This window comes from Balaenoptera acutorostrata, chromosome 3, assembly GCF_949987535.1.
Source record: "Balaenoptera acutorostrata chromosome 3, mBalAcu1.1, whole genome shotgun sequence".
In the NCBI taxonomy this organism is placed as follows: Eukaryota; Metazoa; Chordata; class Mammalia; order Artiodactyla; family Balaenopteridae; genus Balaenoptera; species Balaenoptera acutorostrata.
Window position 1 is genome coordinate 89308444 of NC_080066.1, and position 18816 is coordinate 89327259.

The 18816-nt window shown below is 41.6% G+C and overlaps 1 protein-coding gene across 6 annotated transcripts in view; it reads right to left on the bottom strand.

The window, feature by feature from the left end:
- The window catches only part of SEMA6D (semaphorin 6D), a 55072-nt gene that overhangs the window by 11973 nt on the left and 24283 nt on the right, over window positions 1–18816 (bottom strand). For all 6 annotated transcript variants that reach the window (XM_057544559.1, XM_007170457.3, XM_057544558.1 and 3 more), the window contains exons 2-8: window positions 2957–3115; window positions 2112–2223; window positions 1500–1560; window positions 1328–1390; window positions 1118–1219; window positions 793–883; window positions 230–349 (exon numbers count right to left, since the gene is read on the bottom strand). In XM_057544559.1, coding sequence (XP_057400542.1) covers window positions 230–349; window positions 793–883; window positions 1118–1219; window positions 1328–1390; window positions 1500–1560; window positions 2112–2223; window positions 2957–3065 — 658 coding nt within the window. In that variant the 5' untranslated portion in view covers window positions 3066–3115. The remainder of the gene's footprint in view (window positions 1–229; window positions 350–792; window positions 884–1117; window positions 1220–1327; window positions 1391–1499; window positions 1561–2111; window positions 2224–2956; window positions 3116–18816) is intronic.

Below are 18816 nucleotides of genomic sequence, written 5' to 3' on the forward strand. Positions count from 1 at the left end.
GAGATCTTTTTTTTTGAGGTCACCTAGGATAAAAATCTACTTTCCTGACATGGCTACCGGTCTCCTCATCCCCCATTAGTGCTCCCGTTCACAACCAAGGCAGCCTATACTTGGCTCTAAACAAACAATATAAAGTCATGCACTGAATTTCCTGATGCCCAGGTCTCCTGTTCCCACTCGGCCATGCTACTTCCCTTGGTGATCCCACAAAGCTGTTCTTCAAAGATACCTTTGATCCACTTGGAATCATATTTTATAGTACGAAGGGCAGATCCATCGCCCATGCTTCGATAAATAACAGCATCACTGGCCAAGAAGTCAGCCACTGTGGCAGAATACAGCTTCCCATCTGAAACCAAAGTTATAATTTAGATAAAATAGCCATAATTATCCTAAGTGTGTTATCTTATATAGTGTATTATATCCTTTGGAGTGATTTCACCTCCATTATTGCTACATATACAAATAAATCTAAACCTGATGCTCATAATCAACCTGTGACAGGTTGACCCACGGTATCATCTAAGTTTACAGATGAGGGATTGAAGCATCAAAAAGTTAAGCAACTTATTCAGGGTCACTGGCCTAGTTAACAACAGAGTCAAGTGTCAGAATACTTATAATATGCTCACTTTTAATTCCTCTTTTTTGAAAACTTGTTCATAGCTTTTAGTCTTTGAAACACCTGTGTCAAGGCAGCTATCCTAGTTATGAGCTTTTTTCTTCCTTTAAATTCCTTTTGCACCTTCAATGTCATTAATCATTTATATTCATTACACTAAAGAATCTTACCAGCGAAAAGGGCAACGTTGGTTTGTCTGGCATCAAATGGGCACCTTGCCAAGCCACTAATTTCTTCCCCATCATACTCTAAGGTATTCAACTACAAAAGAAAAATAAATAGCTAGTGTCATATCTGTTCAATGTACAAGTTTGAAGGCAATACTGCTTTATTTGCACTGAAATTCTATGGGAAGAATTCTGTCTTTCTTCCTCCATAGCATTAGAGACAAAACAAATTACTGGGTCTATAGGAGAAAGGATTTGACGCTAACGACATTCCAGTAAAGGAAGAAAAGTTGATTTAAAAAAAGCACATTGTATAAAATATACTTACCCTATAGTATCTACACATGGGATTAAAAGCATTGGTGCCACAAACAAACGCCATCTCATCGTTTCTCGGAACAAATACTTTAATAAAGTTGTGGCATTCATCCTAAAGAAAGTAACAATTACATTAACATTAGACATTCCGTATGCTTACACTGTGGGCTCAAGCCCCCACAGAGACTCAATCTAGTAGGCATTTGTTTGTTTCACTTACTTTATGCTTGCCTTTCATAGCACAGTTTTCTCGATCCTGTTGTCTTGACCGCCATGTCAGTTTCTGTATCAATCAAGCAAACCAAAGTTCAATATTTTAAATATTGAGGGGAGAGGGACATTACCCAAGTTCTGAGGGAGTGCAAATAAATTTGCCAACTACACTTGCTCACCTTGTTTGGTATTACTTCTGTTTTGGGGATTTCATTTAAGTTTACTGTATAAACTTGATCCCTGTTGGAAACAAGGCAGTAAGTCATATCATGTAAATACATAAAAATGTTAAGCTGATTCTTATTTTATTTTTACAGATCTGCTTTTATTGTGTTTTGGAGATCATCTGGATTTTCTCTGTCTCCAACAAAGTCAACAAAGAGTGCTTTTTCATTACTGAGATGCTTTTATATATCACTGTGCTTAGGGAGCAAAGAAAGCTTTTCAGGCATGGGTCAAACTGCTACTTGCTATTAGCACAGACATACTTCTAATATTTGCTTGAATAATTCCAAGTTAAAAAAGAATAAAGAAAGATTTTTTTCTCCTGCTGCTTTAGGAATAAAGAATGGTGTATGATTTCTTGATGGCAGTAATAAAATAAGACTGCTAAAGGTTTTTGCTATATTTTGTTCCTGGTACACAACACTGACTCTTCCAGGTGAATATATTTGGCTACGTGCAATTTTTGATCACAATCACATATTAGTTTTTCATGAACTAGACACATTAATGCAAGCACCACAAGAGAAAAGAATTTTAATCTAATAAACCAACGAGAGGAAAATTACCTGCCAGCAATATAAAGTGTGTCTCGAATTTTCAACATCAGCTGAAAGTCCAGCCTATGCTGTGATTCATTGCCTGAAGGGCGTCCTCTAAAAACCGGATATTGCCTTGAATCTGCAAGTAAAAATGGGCTAAACCATCAGTCAGGATTACGGAGCTGAAGAATCGATATACAGCATTGATTAGCTGTATATACTAGTTGTAAAAGGGTTTTAACTAAATTCCTCTCTTAAGGTCTTGAATATGAATGAATAAAGGACAGTGAATGTCAGCAAATGGTCTTTTTCTTTTAACTGAAAACATATAACCTATATATGGGTTGCTTTAGAAAAGCACCTAACGGGCTTCCCTGGTGGCGCAGTGGTTGAGAGTCTGCCTGCCAATGCAGGGGACACGGGTTCGAGCCCTGGTCTGGGAGGATCCCACATGCCGCGGAGCAACTGGGCCCGTGAGCCACAATTACTGAGCCTGCGCGTCTGGAGCCTGTGCTCCGCAACAGGAGAGGCCGCGGTAGTGAGAGGCCCGTGCATCGCGATGAAGAGTGGCCCCCGCTTGCCGCAACTAGAGAAAGCCCTTGCACAGAAACGAAGACCCAACACAGCCATAAAATAAAAATAAATAAATAAATAAATAAATTAAAAAAAAAAAAAAAAAAAAAAAAGAAAAGCACCTAACTAAACTGTCCCATTTTCTCCAGACACTAGGAAATGATTATGGATAAATTAGTATGTAAAACATTATAAAGACATAAAACTCTGTCTCTCTTTCTAAAAATGAATATGCTTAGAAAATCAAAACCAAAAAAGCTTCCTTCTTAGAAAAGGAGAATGTTCTTTAGATTACTTACAGTGATAGTCAACAGTATTAAGGGGTTCATCGTCTTCAGGAAAGCTGACTGCTCTCAACTGGGAAATCATCAGAAGCAGCATGTAGGCACAAAGCAGGAAGAACCTCATGGTGGGCCAAGATGAAATCAGAGCAGCCCCTCCGCAGAAATCCCACTTAGCTACGGGAAAACAGAAATAGTTTGGAAAGATCTCTGTGCTGTGATGAAACTGTTTTGTCATTTGCAATCAGCTCAATTTTTACCACCAGCTCTCCAATGCCCCCCCCTCCCAACAGAAGGATGGCAGTGGTGGAAGAGGTATCTCTGAAAACACAGGCCAAAGATGGAATCATGCCAAGTCTGATTAAAGCATCTGGTGAGCATATTGAAATCTTAGGCCAGTTTGCAAGAGTTTTTGAGGTAACTACATATGTTATCACAGCAAAATCACCAGAACCACAAACAGAAATGCTGGTTGCTGATAAGAAGATGGGCAAAGTTGGGATTAGAATTTTAATTAAACTCCAGTCTGCTTCCCTTCCCCCATCCCTGAAATAAATCCAGTACAGCTCGCCTCTGCCCCCTCCCCCCTAAAATGCCCAAGCTGCCTCGAGAGTATCCAAGGAGCTGATAGTCCTGTTGCCCCTCACAGCCCCTTGAGGCTTGCCAAATTCCCAGCATTATTTAAGCCCTACCCCTAAATTCTTCAGTAGAACAGTTCCCTAAGCTTAGAAAGAACAACATGAACGTAATGACTTAAATGACCTTGAATCAGGGTGAAAGAGAATTAAAAGAAATGAAATGATTTCATGATCAATCAATCAAGCAGAGAGGGGCCGGGATGAAGCAGCACAGCTGACACCAGATGACTGGGAAAGCCTATATTTTTACATAAAACCATTTGGACACAAACCAATACCCTAAGTATGCCTGTCCTCTTAGCTTTATTAAGCTTTAGAGCCATACAGGGCCTTAGGGACCTTCTAGTTTAACCCCCTCATTTTTCAGATAAGAAAACTAAGACCTGGAAAAATTAAGGGACTCGCTGAATTTCATGGTGCTATTTAGGGCAAGATCAGGGTCCAGACTCACATCACCTGAGTCCCCACCCAGGCCTTTTTCATCAAATTAGATAATGAAATTAAATGGCTGGGGTTTTTTTTCTTAGAAAATATAGCACTCCAAAAAAATCTTTGGGGGGGGGTAATGAATATACTCATTATCTTTACTGAAGGGATGTTTCATAGGTGTAGGCATATGTTAAATTTTAACAAGTTGTACAATTACATATGTGCAGTATATTGTATGTCAGTATCTCAACAAAGCTTATAGCGTTAACTGTACAATATTAGCTGCAAAAATCTTTAAATGTTATTAATTGATTAGAAAAATAAATTAAGGCCCTACTGGGCCAACGGGTATTTTTGTGAAACTGTAAAACCTCTGCTTCGCAACAATATCACTCCTTCTTCAACAGAAACTGTCACTTATAGCTACTATACTGAACAGTAAAACATTTAGCTTTAGCCTTGATCTCCTATATCTAAGAACTTTAGGTGTGATCATGAGAATCACTTCAGATTCTGGGGGAGTACAACCACTTAACTAAGTACTTACCCTGCCTTTTTCATCTTCTTAATGTCAAACACAAAGATGCACACACATGCATTCTATACAACACTCTCAGTATTTGTCTTTCTAACTAGAGTAGAAGCCAAGTATGTATATGTGCAATTTAGAATCCTAGTTTTTCAAAAAGAGAGAAAAATATTGCAATACAATTTTTCTCAATGGACAACTAAATCCAGCGGTAAGTTAACACACTTGAAATACTATATCGCTTGTATGTGGAATCTAAAAAAATGGTACAAATGAACCTATTTACAAAACAGAAATAGAGTCACAGATGTAGAAAACAAACTTACGGTTACCAAGGGGGAAGGGGGACTAAATTGGGAGATTGGGATTGACATATACACACTACTACATATAAAATAGATAACTAATAAGAACCTACTCTATAGGACAGGGAACTCTACTCAGTACTCTAATGACTTATATGGGAAAAGAATCTAAAAAAGAGTGGCTATATGTTTATGTATATGTATAACTGATTCACCTTGCTGTACAGCAGAAACTAACACAACATTGTAAAGCAACTATACTCCAATAAAAATTAATTAAAAAAATAAAATAAAAATGCCCTGCAAAAAAGCCTGGAGGACCGGGCCCTGCGGTAGTATCATTCTATACTCTAGTTGAAAGAGTGTGGACTTTGGTGGCAATGGGACCGGGGCTTGAATGGAACTCCACCACTTACCAGCTAATCGACCTGGGAAAGGTTCTTCGATCTCTCTTAGCATTAATTTCTAAAAGAACTAAAAGCTTGGCACCTACAGCTTCTGAGCAAAGTTAATCTTCCTTGCCCACTTCCTACAGCACACCATGTATATGACCAAGTTGACCTTAAGAATATGAGCAAAGTCTGGGAAAAAGATATCCTAAAATATTAAAGCTATTTGGCCAGTTTTTTTCCCACAAGTGGATAGTTAGTTTAAAATACGAAACGACTGTTTTTAGAATAAAATTTACAACTTGAGCCTATTTATCAAACCTAGAAAAAAAGTAAAAAGCAATCACCAATAATCCTACCATCTCAACCCAACAACCGTAATGATTTCGTTCTAATCTTCTTGCCACACACACATATTTTCAATCATGACAAAATGACCTCTTTCAATCTACCATTTTTCCTGAAGCAGCATCTTCCTGTCTTGCTTTGCCATTTATAAAGACCCTAAAGAAGATGTGGTATATATACATATACCACATATATATGTATACAATGGAATATTACTCAGCCATAAAAAAGAATGAAATAATGCCATTTGCAGCAACATGGATGGACCTAGAGATTATCATACCAAGTGAAGTAAGTCAGACAGAGAAAAACAAATATCATATGATATTGCTTATATGTGAAATCTATAAAAAGAAAGATACAAATGAACTTATTTACAAAACAGAAATAGACCCACAGACATAGAAAACAAACTTATGGTTACCAAAGGGGAAAGGGGGGGGGATAAATTAGGAGTTTGGGGTTAACATATACACACTACTATATATAAATAAACAACAAGGACCTACTATATAGCAGAGGGAAGTATATTCATTATTTTGTAATAATCTATAAAGGAAAAGAATCTGAAAAGGAATATATATATATGTATAAGTGAATCACTTTGCTGTTCATCCGAAACTAACACAATATTTGTAAATCAACTATACTTCAATAATAATAAAAAAAAAGACCCTAGACATTGAAGCAGTGTAAAAATATGAAATGTTGCCCTAGGAATTAAATTCTGCTATTACATCAATCCCAAGCTGGATGTTTCTGCTGGGTATCAGAGGAAAAAATCAGAAACACCAATGAATCCTAAAGAAACACAGAAATATCTGCATGAACCCAAGAAGGTAGTTCTGTGAATCTTTCTCCACTAGGACAGGTAACTGAATGGTTCACATTATGTGGGCAGAGCTTCCATGCCCCAGACAGCAAGGCAGGGAGGGGCCCTCGCCGGGAAGAGAGTCTTTCACAGCTGTGATTCCAGCATTGAGACTGAGGGTGGAATCACTGCTGACTCACTGGCAAGCACCAAGCTGCTGGCTGAGCCATCAATTCCTGTAACTCATTCATCTGACACTGCAGAAAGCAATTTCTCCCTATACTCCAGCCCTCACCAATCTCATCCTCCAAAAATAAAACCCCACCACTAATTACTTCCTGTCCCTGCATAAAGCTTTATTTAAAAAATTACTTTCAGATTTCCCACAGAACTTATAAATGGAAGCATTTAATGTAAAAACATATATCAAAGCAAAGCTGAGTAGGGGAGGTAAGAATCTGGAAATACCCAAGAAAAATGTACCAGGAAGGAGATTTATTTGCATGTAAACCCCTCAGGCTACTTTGTTCTCACCTTATTTAAGGAAGTATCCCAGGATTCCAGGGCTCAGTGAAATCATCAAACCAGTTATGTGGAATGAAGGCAACACAAGAGGCAGGACAAAATGTTGGAAAAGAACCTAGACCTTGAGGTTAGAAAGATCTGAGTACAAACTTGGCTTGTGCCATTTACTTCCTGGCTCTGGAACCTTGTTTAAGGTGAATTCACCCTTTAAACCTCAGTTTCCTCATGTGTAAAATAGGAATAATTACCTTTACTACCTCATAGGTTCTTCTGGGGATTAAATGAGATAATCTATACAAAACGTCTAACACAGAACCTGGCCTATAATAAATCTCTAGTAAATCTTATTGAATATTATCATGAGTATTATTGTTAGATCTTATTGTGCAAAAGGGCCAAAAAAAAAAAGGATATGTTTACTCTTTCATTTTGTACAGCTATTTATGTACAACTGTTTATGTACATCATCATAACAATAATAGAGGTATTCTTAGAGCATAAGGTACAGCTTCATAGACATACATGCCTCCAAGAAGGAGGAGGGAACCACCTTCCTCACGTGTAAGCTTATAGTAAAGAACATACCTATATGAGGTTATTCCTTTCAGTGAGAGAGCAGGGAATCTGAGTAAGTATATTTTGGATTTTTTTTTTGTATGGGCTTCTCCCTTACATTCTTGATTTTAAACCTAAATATAATGAGGATAGCTCTTAAAAGGAGTTCAGAGCTGCCAAGATAGCCAGGGCTTGAGTGACAGAGACTAATTTTTTACACAAAATGCTCAACATTCAAGCAGCAATTACTAGACATTCCAAGAACTAAGATTAAGAGAGAAAAAAGACAATAGAAAATAGGACCACAGGTAACCCAGGTATTAGAATTCTCAGATATAGTTTAAAAAAGTAACTATGTTTATTTTGTCCAAGAAAAAAAGATGACGAGATGGAGAATTTCACCAGATACCTAGAATCTATTAAAAAAGAATTAAATATAAATTCTACATCTAAAAAGCACAGAACTAAAGCTTCTTAATAGATGTGTTTAGCAACATATTTCTTATAGCTGAAGAAAAGATTAGTGAACTGAAAGATAGGTTAATAGAAAATACCACACAGAAACATGGACAGCAGAAGGTTGGAAAAAACAGACCAGAGAGTAAGAGACACACAGGATCTTGTGAAAAGATGTCACATATGGGAGCCCCTGAGAGTGAGGAGAGAGAGAAAAATGGACAGAAGCAATAACTGACAAGATAATGGCTGCAAAACTGATGAAGGACCATAAGGCACTCATTAAAGGAGCTCTAAGAACTTCTAAATACAAAGAAAAAACACACTTAAATATATCATAGTCAAGATGCTAAAAATAAAAAATTTTTAAATGTTAAAAGCTAAGATAGTTTACCTTCAAAGAAGCAGGAATACTGATGGATGACTTATCAATAGAAATGATGGAATTCAGTAGACCACAGAATGACATTTTTAAAGTGCTGAAAGAAATTACATTTCAAGCCTAGAAGTCTATAATCAGTGAAAATATTCTTCAAAAATGAAGCAAGATAAGATGTTTAAGATAAGCAAAAACTGAGAGATTTATTGTTAGCAGGCTCAAACTAAAAGAAATACTGAACAACAACAGATTTAAGCAACAGAATTTATACGGTTGGTTAATACAAGTTCTTTTTATGATTACAGAATAGTGGCCAGATTTGAAATTAATGAATCCCAGATAGAGAAATTGATCTATAGTCTGTCTCTTTTTTTTTAAAGGGAACGCTATTTATTTATTTATTTTTGGCTGTGTTGGGTCTTCGTTTCTGTGCGAGGGCTTTCTCTAGTTGCGGCGAGCGGTGGCCACTCTTCATCGCGGTGCGCGGGCCTCTCACTGTCGTGGCCTCTCCTATTGCGGAGCACAGGCTCCAGACGTGCAGGCTCAGTAGTTGTGGCTCACGGGCCCAGCTGCTCCGCGGCATGTGGGATCTTCCCAGACCAGGGCTCGAACCCGTGTCCCCTGCATTGGTAGGCAGATTCTCAACCACTGCGCCACCAGGGAAGCCCCTATAGTCTGTCTCTCTTAAAGCTATATTAGTTCAAAGGAAATGAGAATTCAGAAATGCAGTAGGCCTACTTAATTTTCTCCCCAGTCCAAAGAACCCAGAAAGAACCATGCTGATTTTAAATCCCTGGCTCTCTTCTGGAAATGCTACTTCTCAAAGAGGAGCAGTTTAGACTCTCACACTCCCCCTACACCTCAGGATCTGACAGCGGAGTTGCTTCTGCCCAGTTTCCCAGTATTTCTTCTAGACTTTGGGCCTCCATCCTTTTACAATAAAATCCTGTGCTTACTTGAGGTTCTGCCCCTCCTCCTTTCTTTTAGCTGATAACTTCCCAGTCACTTTCTCTAAGAAAAATATTTCAAAGACTTTAGCAGTCCTGGTCCATGGTTCCACTCTTGGACTTATCAGCTATAGCTTCTTCACCTCAAAAACCATGAAGTCAAGCACTGCATGCTTTGATCCCAAACTTGTCCCTCCAGCTTGTTTGACTGCTTTCACCAGACTACTCTTCCTTCTCGTCAGGGCCTTCAGTCTACTAACTGCTCTCCTTTCTTCTCCTAACTTCGAATCCATTATTCATCCCCGGTCTTGTCATACCACTTTATCCATCTTATATGTGATATTCGGTAGTCAACCACTTCAATAATACTTTTGCCTGTACTCTAGACTCCCTCATCCTTTGTTTCTGTGTCAGACTTTTCTGCAAAGTTTCTACCTAGGATGAACCCAGCCTTCTGCACCTGCCCCAGAGCAGCTGAGCTGCTGTAGGGAAGACAACCATGGTCTGTGGCAATTTGGTATGTACTGATGTCACAGAATTCTGGACCACCAACTACAACTCACACTATAAAACTGTGGGGATCCTATGTTTCTCTACTAGATTTGCCCACACCCCAAATCAGTAAGTTTAAACTTTCCCCATTCACCTCAAGGCCCTCATCTCTTCTCCCTCCTCATAGCTACTTCACATAGAAAATAAAGCCTTAAGTTAGGAACTTCCTCAATTCTTCCCCCTTCCCATTACCAAGAACATCAACCTATATGCTTCGTCATGAAGCTTTTCCTCCCTCTCTCCTGTTTTAAGAGGATTTCACTCCCCAACTCCCCTCCATGTGTTTTAAACCCAACCCCTTCTGTTCTTCCTGGAACAGAAAAAAACATGGATTATATTCTTCTCTTCCGGCATGTTCTATAAATTTTTATTGCTTAAATATTATCCATCAGCACTTAAATTTGCCCACACCCCTCTCATCTCAAAAACAAAAAAGGTGAAAAAGCTCCTGTCACCCCAGATCCTTCTCTAGTCACCGCCTATCTCTTTCTTTCCATTCGCAGACCCTGACAAAAAGTTTTTCATTCTCACTGTTTTCATCTCCTCACCTCCCACTCAGTCTTCTACTTCCTCTCTTCTAGCTCCTCTCTCAATAACGCCTTTTAGTAAAAACACTGATGACCTCCGGGTAGCTCAATGCAATGGATACTTTCCAGTCCCACCTCATGTAATCCCTCAGTAGCTTTAGACGCAGTTGACTGTCCACAGCTTTTTAAAGCACTGTGGTTCCCTGCCTTCCCTTTTACCACATTCTTCTGACCTTTTCCCTACTTTTCTGTCTGCCCCTTGTTTGTCTCCCATTTATTCTGTAGATGAAACAAGAATGAGCTTTTCAGAATATAAACCCCATCATAGAATCTCATAATCCTCCAGGAACTCCCTATTACTCTTAGAAGAAAGTCTGGATCTTTGCAATGAGGCTTTAAGGCAGTTCCTGTTCTGAGTCCTGCCTCCCTCTCCAGCCTTATCTTGAGTCTCTCTCCCTCTTTACTCATGCTTCTACCACCCTGGCTATGGTTCTGGCCCTGGAATGTGTCCTATGCTATCTACTTCCACCAAGCCTTTGCTCCTCCTTTCCCTCTGGATGGCCCTTCTTGCCTCCCATCCTTGGCCTAAAGTCCTCCTAGTTTTTCAGAGCCCGAAGAAGAGTCAGTCTCTTGGGACAAGCAGGTCTCACAGTTGTCAATACTTGATACAACTGTGAACAAACTGTAAATGAAGGAAGAAACAAAAGAACTAGTCATGTGTCCTGAAATCTACCAGCTCTGCTAAATCTCTCAGGGCAAGATTAGCATTTTGGATTCCTGTCTGATTTAGATTTATTTAACACTGTTAAACAAAACAACAACAATAATAACAGAGAGCAGCAGACCCAGGGAGGATGGTCACCCTAGGTGCTCCCAAATAGCATTCATTCTTTTATTTGAGTGTGCTGTGAACTACAGGAGAGGAGCGGGGTGGGCCTGGAGCTGCAGCAAAGGGTACCATTCACTCCACAGTCTATGAAATTCCAGGGGGCACTGTCCACATTGCAGTCCATGAGAAGGACGGCCCATGGAGTTACAGGAGTTATAGGTCTACGGCCTGACAGCACCACATGACAAAACGGAAAAGGAGCAATGGGTTTAAGTAGATTGAAAAAGAGCAAAGAGAAGGAAGTTAATTGCTATTCCTTGGAACATACTAACACACGGAGGATTGTAATTGAAGGTCAACTACAAAAGAGAAGTTTATGTTTATAGAACATTCACGTTTCTAGATACTAGGCAGTGCGTTCTGTGTAGGGCTATGGATTTTAATCTGTGCTCAACATCAGTATTTAATTGGTGTGACAACCAGGCTGACAGCATAACCTCTGGAGTATAAGAAGGTGAGAAGAAGAGATGATGATACAGATTCCAGAAGACCTCTTAGCAGAGTTGGGGCAGGGTACTGTGGGCACTTCTCAGCAGTGTGGGTAGCTACTTACATCCAAGTGATTCTTGACTCACGGAGTCTCTTGGGAGAGCATCAGCTCTCTCATTTAAGGAAGCTCTACTGTCACCCCCACTGCCACCATCCCCCCCTCGGCCCGATCCTCTCCTGCACAAGGGCTTGGGGACCAGGGCACCATGTATGAACAAATATATCCTCCCTGACCCTGGGCCAGGAAGAGGTTTCTGAAAGGCCCTTGACTTTGAGACCCTTCCTCCCTCTGGGAACTTGGGTGCCCAGGTGAGAGGAAGAGACTTCCTAAACTGTTCTGTTAATGACACTTTTACAACTTAAAACATTGCCCTCTGGCTTGTTGAGGAAATGACAAAGCAGCTCTCTGACTCACCCCCCCCGCCCCCCCCACACACAGCTGAAGCCCTGCTGACACACCAGAATCTGTAAGGATGTACATTCTGATGGAGCAGGGAACAGTCAGTCTGGAGGATTGGGAGCTTGGAAGCATAAGGAATGTCAGGGCTGCTTCTCCCACTGACACCGGCAGCAGGAGAGGAAGGGACCGGGCACCAGTAGATCGGGGGTCATGGACTTGCTCTGTGACCATGGACAGGAAACCTCACTTTTCGGGCTTGAGTTTCTTCATGTAATAAAAGGGAGATAAATTGAAAGTGTAGGAGCACTTTTTCTCAGAGTCCAGGAGCTCCTTCTGAGGGCTGGAGGGCAGACTCCAACTTCCCTGCCTGCTCAGATAAACAAACATCCTGGTGTAATACCCACCGCTCCCATGTTCTTTCCCCTCCACATACCAGCATCTCAAGTGGCTCGCATCACAAACAGTATCTCCCTGATCCTGAGGCTGCCTCCTTTATCCCCCTGTCTCTCACCCCTTCCCCAGCCAAACTGCTTTGAAGAGAAGTCTCAGCCCACTGTCTCCATTTTCTCACTGTTTATTAAATTTTTAACTCACTTCAGTATAACTTCAACTCTTGCCCATCAATCACCTTACGGTCAACTCCAACTCAATCCTCTTTTTTTTTGGCCACGCCTCGCAGCATGCAGGATCTTAGTTCCCAGACCAGGGATCAAACCCATGCCCCCTTGCAGTGGAAGCGTGGCGTCCTAACCACTGGACCGCCAGGGAATTCCCTCAATCCTCATTTTAAATCTTTTTTCATCTGCCTGAAGTATTCAGTCATGGTGGTCCCTCCATCAGATCTTGAAGCTCTACCTTTGGCTTCCATAGTTATGTCCTCACCTCTCTAGCTACTCCTTGTCAGCAAACTTCCCAAACTTGTCTGAACATGCCCACCCTTAGATGTGGTTCTTCATGGCCCTGTTCAGGCTCTTTGAAGATTCACCTACATTACACACACCTTCTTCACTACCACTGATTAACTGATGAATCCTCACCCCACATGCCCAGCAGAGATCATACTTCTCTGCTCCAGACCCAGCTTGCAACTCTCTTGCTAGATATTTTGGCTCATAAAATATAGGCAACTTAAATTTGGAAGGTGCAAATCTGAACTTCAGATACTCTGTCTTGACTTGTACACCCGCTAAATTCCCTACAGAGGGCAGGCTCTGAGCTCCAAGTGCTTGGGTTCAAATTCATGCACTATCACTTACCAGCCATGTGACCCTGAGCCTGTCACTTCACCTCTCAAAGTCTCAAGTTTTCACACATAAAATGAAGATAATTTTTAAGCACTAATATTACAATGATTTAATGAAATAATCTGTGTAAAGCACGTAGCCAAACCCTTTGCACCTGGTAAGGATCCAACAATTACAATTATTATTATTATTGTTGTTAGTAATATTTTTAAGATCCTACTCAGTCACTGAAGCCTTAAACCTGGGAGTCACCCTAGATCTCTCCCCCTCCATCGTCTTGTTTCCAACCTGTCAGTACATCCTGTTGATTTCTCTTTTCATTGTTCTAGAATCTACCCTGAACTGGTTTCTGCCCTCCTAGACTTTTAGTTTATTCCCCACAAAGCCACCAGAATAATCTTTTCAAAGCACAAATAGCATCATGTTACTTCCTTGTCTAAAAACAATTTTATGGTTCCCGAAGGCCTCTATGATAAGGTCCAAATTTATTTCCAGGATTTACAAGGTCCTCCACAATTTGATTGTTGCCAGCTTCTCTGTTTCACCTACTAATGCTTCCCAATCTTCATCCCAAAGCAGTGTCTTCTACACATACTATTCTCTCTCAAAAGCCCTTCCTGGAAATTGTCTACTTACCAGATCAAAATGTCCCTGGCCTTGGCCCCTTTCCCATTCTTCCAACTACTCCAAATCGTGCTCCCCTGGGTGCTCTGTTCCCCTCAGGATGACTAATCATACTATGACACTGTGTAAAGACTTCTATTACAGAACTCACCACCTCATCATAATGTTACTTATTTTCACATTTTCCCTACTAAACTGGGCTCTGCTCGAGACAGAGAGTACGTCCGTATTTGTCCTCTTTATCCTTTGCATGAGGCACAGGGCCTGGAATGTAGGAGGTCCTCAGTCATTATGTAAAGGATAGAGAAAAAAAGAAATAGATGGGGGCTGTACACGTGGCTGACTCAGCTGCGGTGGCACAGGTGCCACGGCTTGAACACCTTGTCACCATTGCCCCAAACACCTGGAGTCTTGGGTCTACCATTTCCCTGCGACAGCAGTAGCACACAACCCTCATCCGCCCCAGGCGTTTCCAGGTGCTCCAAATCTAAGAGGTTCTTGTAAATGGCCAGAGATGCCTCCTTTCACACCCTCCCATCATTAACAAACTGCTCTTTGATCCGGGAGGCATGGGCAACACCGGCCAAAAGAGTAAGTGATTTCCGTCACCCCCCGCACTGAAATTCCGCCTCATTTTGCAGCTTTCCCAGAACAAGGAGAGGAAAACTGAGCTGTTCCTGAAATTAAAGAGTGGGGTGTATGGAACTGGCAGAGAAGGAGGTCTGTTGACTCCCCACTACCCAACAAGGAAAAATAAAATAAAAATCAACCTGCCTAATGGCTGACTGATGCTGGAGATTCTGCAATGGGAAATTCTTTTCTTTGGCTGACGGACTTTTTTCCAGTTATAAAGTATGTAGTGCTGGAGCGTAACATAAGTCAGAAATCAGTATGAATACATTTGTAAGATCTTTCCTTGGGGCTAGATTCTGATAGAAGAGAAAAGAAAGAAAGGTGGCAGTTGACACCATGGAAGGCAGAGAAGGGCACACTGCAGGGTATGGAAGCCTGTTGTGTTCTTTATTAATGCCTTGCTTTTATAATCAATGTCTTCCTAAAAGTTGGGTCAGTTTTGTTTATTTTAATTATATTTTACATGCATGAGAAAAGCTGGCTATTTAAAGAAGTCTTCTGAAAATTAAAGCAGCTCTCATGTAAGGTTTTCATTTTAAGTTTAGGTTTTCTTAAAGCAAAGCATACCAATATCTCCATCAGTAATGCTTCTGGTCAAATATTAATAATTCAAAAAGGAACTGCACTTAAAAGGAATTGAGCAGGAAGGGACAGAAAACAGGATCTAACCTGTCTCTGCCAAATTCTAAGCAAATCTGAACAGGAGTCCCAGAATTCGACCTCTGATCAGAACCGTGGCTCTGGGGAGCGTAATTCTAGTGACACCTTGCCTACAAGATTTTGCCTGTCCATCCTAACTCAAATCGCGTAACATTTTAAAGCTAAACTGACCTAGAAACAATCTTCATTTAAAGTGAAAATAACAAAAGAAACTAATGAGAGGATGAGCCCCGTATCTAAGCAGAGAGAATCTGCTACCCAGGCAGATGACAAAACACATCAACTTCTTAAGAGATCAAGAGGAGGACTAGCTTTGTGAAAATATAAAATAAAGGAGCCGTCTGCAATTGAAAAAAAAAAGAGAGAGAGAGAGAGAAAGCAGAAGGTTGCTGTGGCAGAAATGAATACAACGGTGTGTCCTTTTTTCAGGGAGGACTGCAGGGCTTTCAAGGCTTACTAGTGACAAGAGACATTAAAAGCTTTTCCTGTGTTATCTCCTCCACACGCGTGGTCCCAGCCAGGTTCGGCTGCTCCCCTTTGGCCTGAGGAAAGGCACCGTTCTAGACAAAGGAAGGGCTCCTGGTTCCAAGGGATGATTGAGATGCCAAAGGACTCAGCCTGTCTTTGGAACATTGGCTTATTCTACTAGATCACCTGCTGGGGCTGCCATATGGCCTGCGCAGACATTCTGTTCAGGCTAATAGGGCCTGGGTCCATGCCTGGTTCTGCCCTCTGGGCTGGGACGACAGAAGTAGAGCATGTTTGTTCTGTTTCTACTGACTTGTCTGATGCCACCACTATGGGGCCATAGCTTTCAATATCCCGTATGGTGCCTGTTTTAGGTTTTCAAAGAACATGAACAATACCCAGGCAAGGGAGGACTGAGGTTGGGCTGCTGCTACTATTCCTAGGAGAGAATGAGGAGGTAAATTAAGGGACTTACGGTCCAAGAGTGGTAAAGCTGGTGCAGAACCCAGATGTCATGAGAGTCTATTGATGTATGTTTCTCAACCCTGCCAATGACAGGAATGTGCTCTACATGAAGAAGCTAATGTTTTCCTGTTTTATCTTCTGCAAATCACCTCACCAGAGGTTCCCAGGTGATGTCATGATTTCAAATAGCTGTTGAAGGGTTTACAGAAGGGTTAAATTTAACAACCCAGAGAAAGCAAAGTAGACTTTAAAAAAATTTGTAAAGCCAAAAATTCCTGGTCCAAGCACTATGGTTTCCAGTTGCCAAAAATATGGCCTTTGTATTTGCCCTCTGTGTTTGAAAACACAGTAAGAGCTGCTTGTCTATGGCAAATGTGGAGAACGATTACTGATTGTTCAGAAGGATCTACAATAAAGCACTACCATTATCTGCATTCCATTAGAGAATTCAGTTCTGACTTGTTTTTAAAAATCCACTTCCTGGGTGAAGAGTACATGGGGCCCTGCTATTGTTGCACCTTCCTGTTAGTTTATAACCATTTCGAAACAACTTCTAAAAATGTTATTTTGTTCTACTGATGGAAATGAGGTCCCCTGGTGAGGGTTCAGCCAACAGACCTGGACTAATAAATTGGCCCAAGTGAATTTTTATGGCCAGGAAAAGCTCTGCGAGGGCCCAGCCTGGGCCTGAGTCAGTTCACCTGTGACTCACCTGTAGCCCTTTGTCTGGGCTCCGTTATCTATCACATCTATGAGCTTTTGAAACCTCTGGGTCCACAGAGGCAAAATGGGAGTCTAGGTAAATCAATGCCAACTGCTGAGTTTTACTGAATCTATTCAACACCGAGCGGGTATGAGAAAAGTTGGGCCCTTCCTCCTCTGGGGTGGGGCCTGAGTGAGTGCTGAGCAGTGCAGTACGATGATTGCGAACATGAACTCTGCAGCCAGAATGCCTAGGGAGGAGACCAAGCTTGGTCACTTAAGCAGCCTCGGGCAAGCTGCTTAACTGCTCTGTACTTCAGTTGCCTGTGAAGTGGGGATGACGAGCAGCTCCTCGCAGAGAGGTGCTGTGAGGCCTGAGTGAGTTACCTGAAGAGCAATCCCTGAGCTCCTGCGATCGTGTTCCGTGATCAGGTGAGTGCCAGGAAGCCGGTGCAAGGCTGCCCGCGGCTGCACCTTGAGGAAGGGCTGCGTGGTCCATGCTATTGCTGGAGATAACTATACCTCAAAGGTTATACTACCCTTATCTACGTTTATTCTCGCCTCTCCTTATGGGGATGTTAATTTCACCCCAGACGTTAAACATATCAAACACACCTAGAGATAACAGGGGACTGAGCAATCTGGGTTCTACTCTAGCAGCCAAGAGGCCGCACCTCCTCTGGCTTCAGTTTCCTCATCTATAAATGAAGGGTTGGGCTAGAACATCGACCATCCGTAAGGCCCGTCTAAGTCATTAGATTTTATTGATTCTGAGTTTGGCGCCTGGGTCAAAAAAGGCTCTTTACCGAAAGTAACAGAATTCCCGATTCACACTTCTCAATTTTTCCTATAGCGCTGGCGTTGCCTAGGATACAAAATGCATGTGCTCCCTCTGAACCCCGAGACAGGAGAGCTGTGATCGCTGCCTCTGATCTATAACACCAAACCACAAATGGGCTTTGTAGTACAAACCGACTGATGTGTTGAACATGGAACGTGTCTCCACTGGCGCTTATGAATGTGGATGTGGCATTCTGACTATGCCAGATAGAATGGCAGAAGGTGCATTTTTTTCCCCTCCTCACAATCACGTGGTCTTGGAAACACTGCCTTTAGGTGCTGCCCTCTAGCTTCCCTGGACCCAGGGGTGAGGTGGTGCAGCCTCTCCCACTGGTCAACAGATCATTTCCAATTTCTTCTTTATATTGTGCGATATGCTTGTGGGAAGCTCAGGTCACATACACCAGGAACCTCTAGGTTTCTTAGCCCCTCTCTGTGTCCCCAAATGTACTTTGGAGCTGATCTGATGGAGGTATTTCACTAACTTCTGTGTGTGAGGGTGGGATCAGGAACTCTCAGCTCTCAGTGATAAGTCATCCCAGACCAGAGAGTTGGGCAAAGAGCTGTTCACTTTTATAGCATCTTGCACTTTTTAAAGCAAATATACCTTATCTATTTTGGTCCTTAAATGTTTAGGACAGAAATTATTATCTCCATTGAACTCCATGTCAGCTTCAAGAGAACAGAAGTTAGGTCTGTTCCGTTCTCTGCTTTATCTTTATAACCCACCGTGGTGTCTGGTACCCGGTCTCTACTTAGTGTTGGTTGAGTTACTGAATGAATCTCCACCGTATAGATGAGGAGGTAAAGAACTGCTTGAGGCCAGGCTGTTAATAAAAGGCTTCTGGGTCATCTGTCTCTAGGTCCACTGCTCTTTCTATCACCTTAGTGGCTAATCTCAAGAGAGGCTCAAAGTGGATTTGGATAGAAAAATGAAAAACCAGGTTCCACAGTGACATTCAGCAGTGAGCTTACAAATATGAGGCCCAAGAGGGACCAGAGATAAGCATTTGGATGTCAGTTCTCTTAGATGACACCTCTTTTGGCACCCCCAACTGTGGGTATATGAATTCA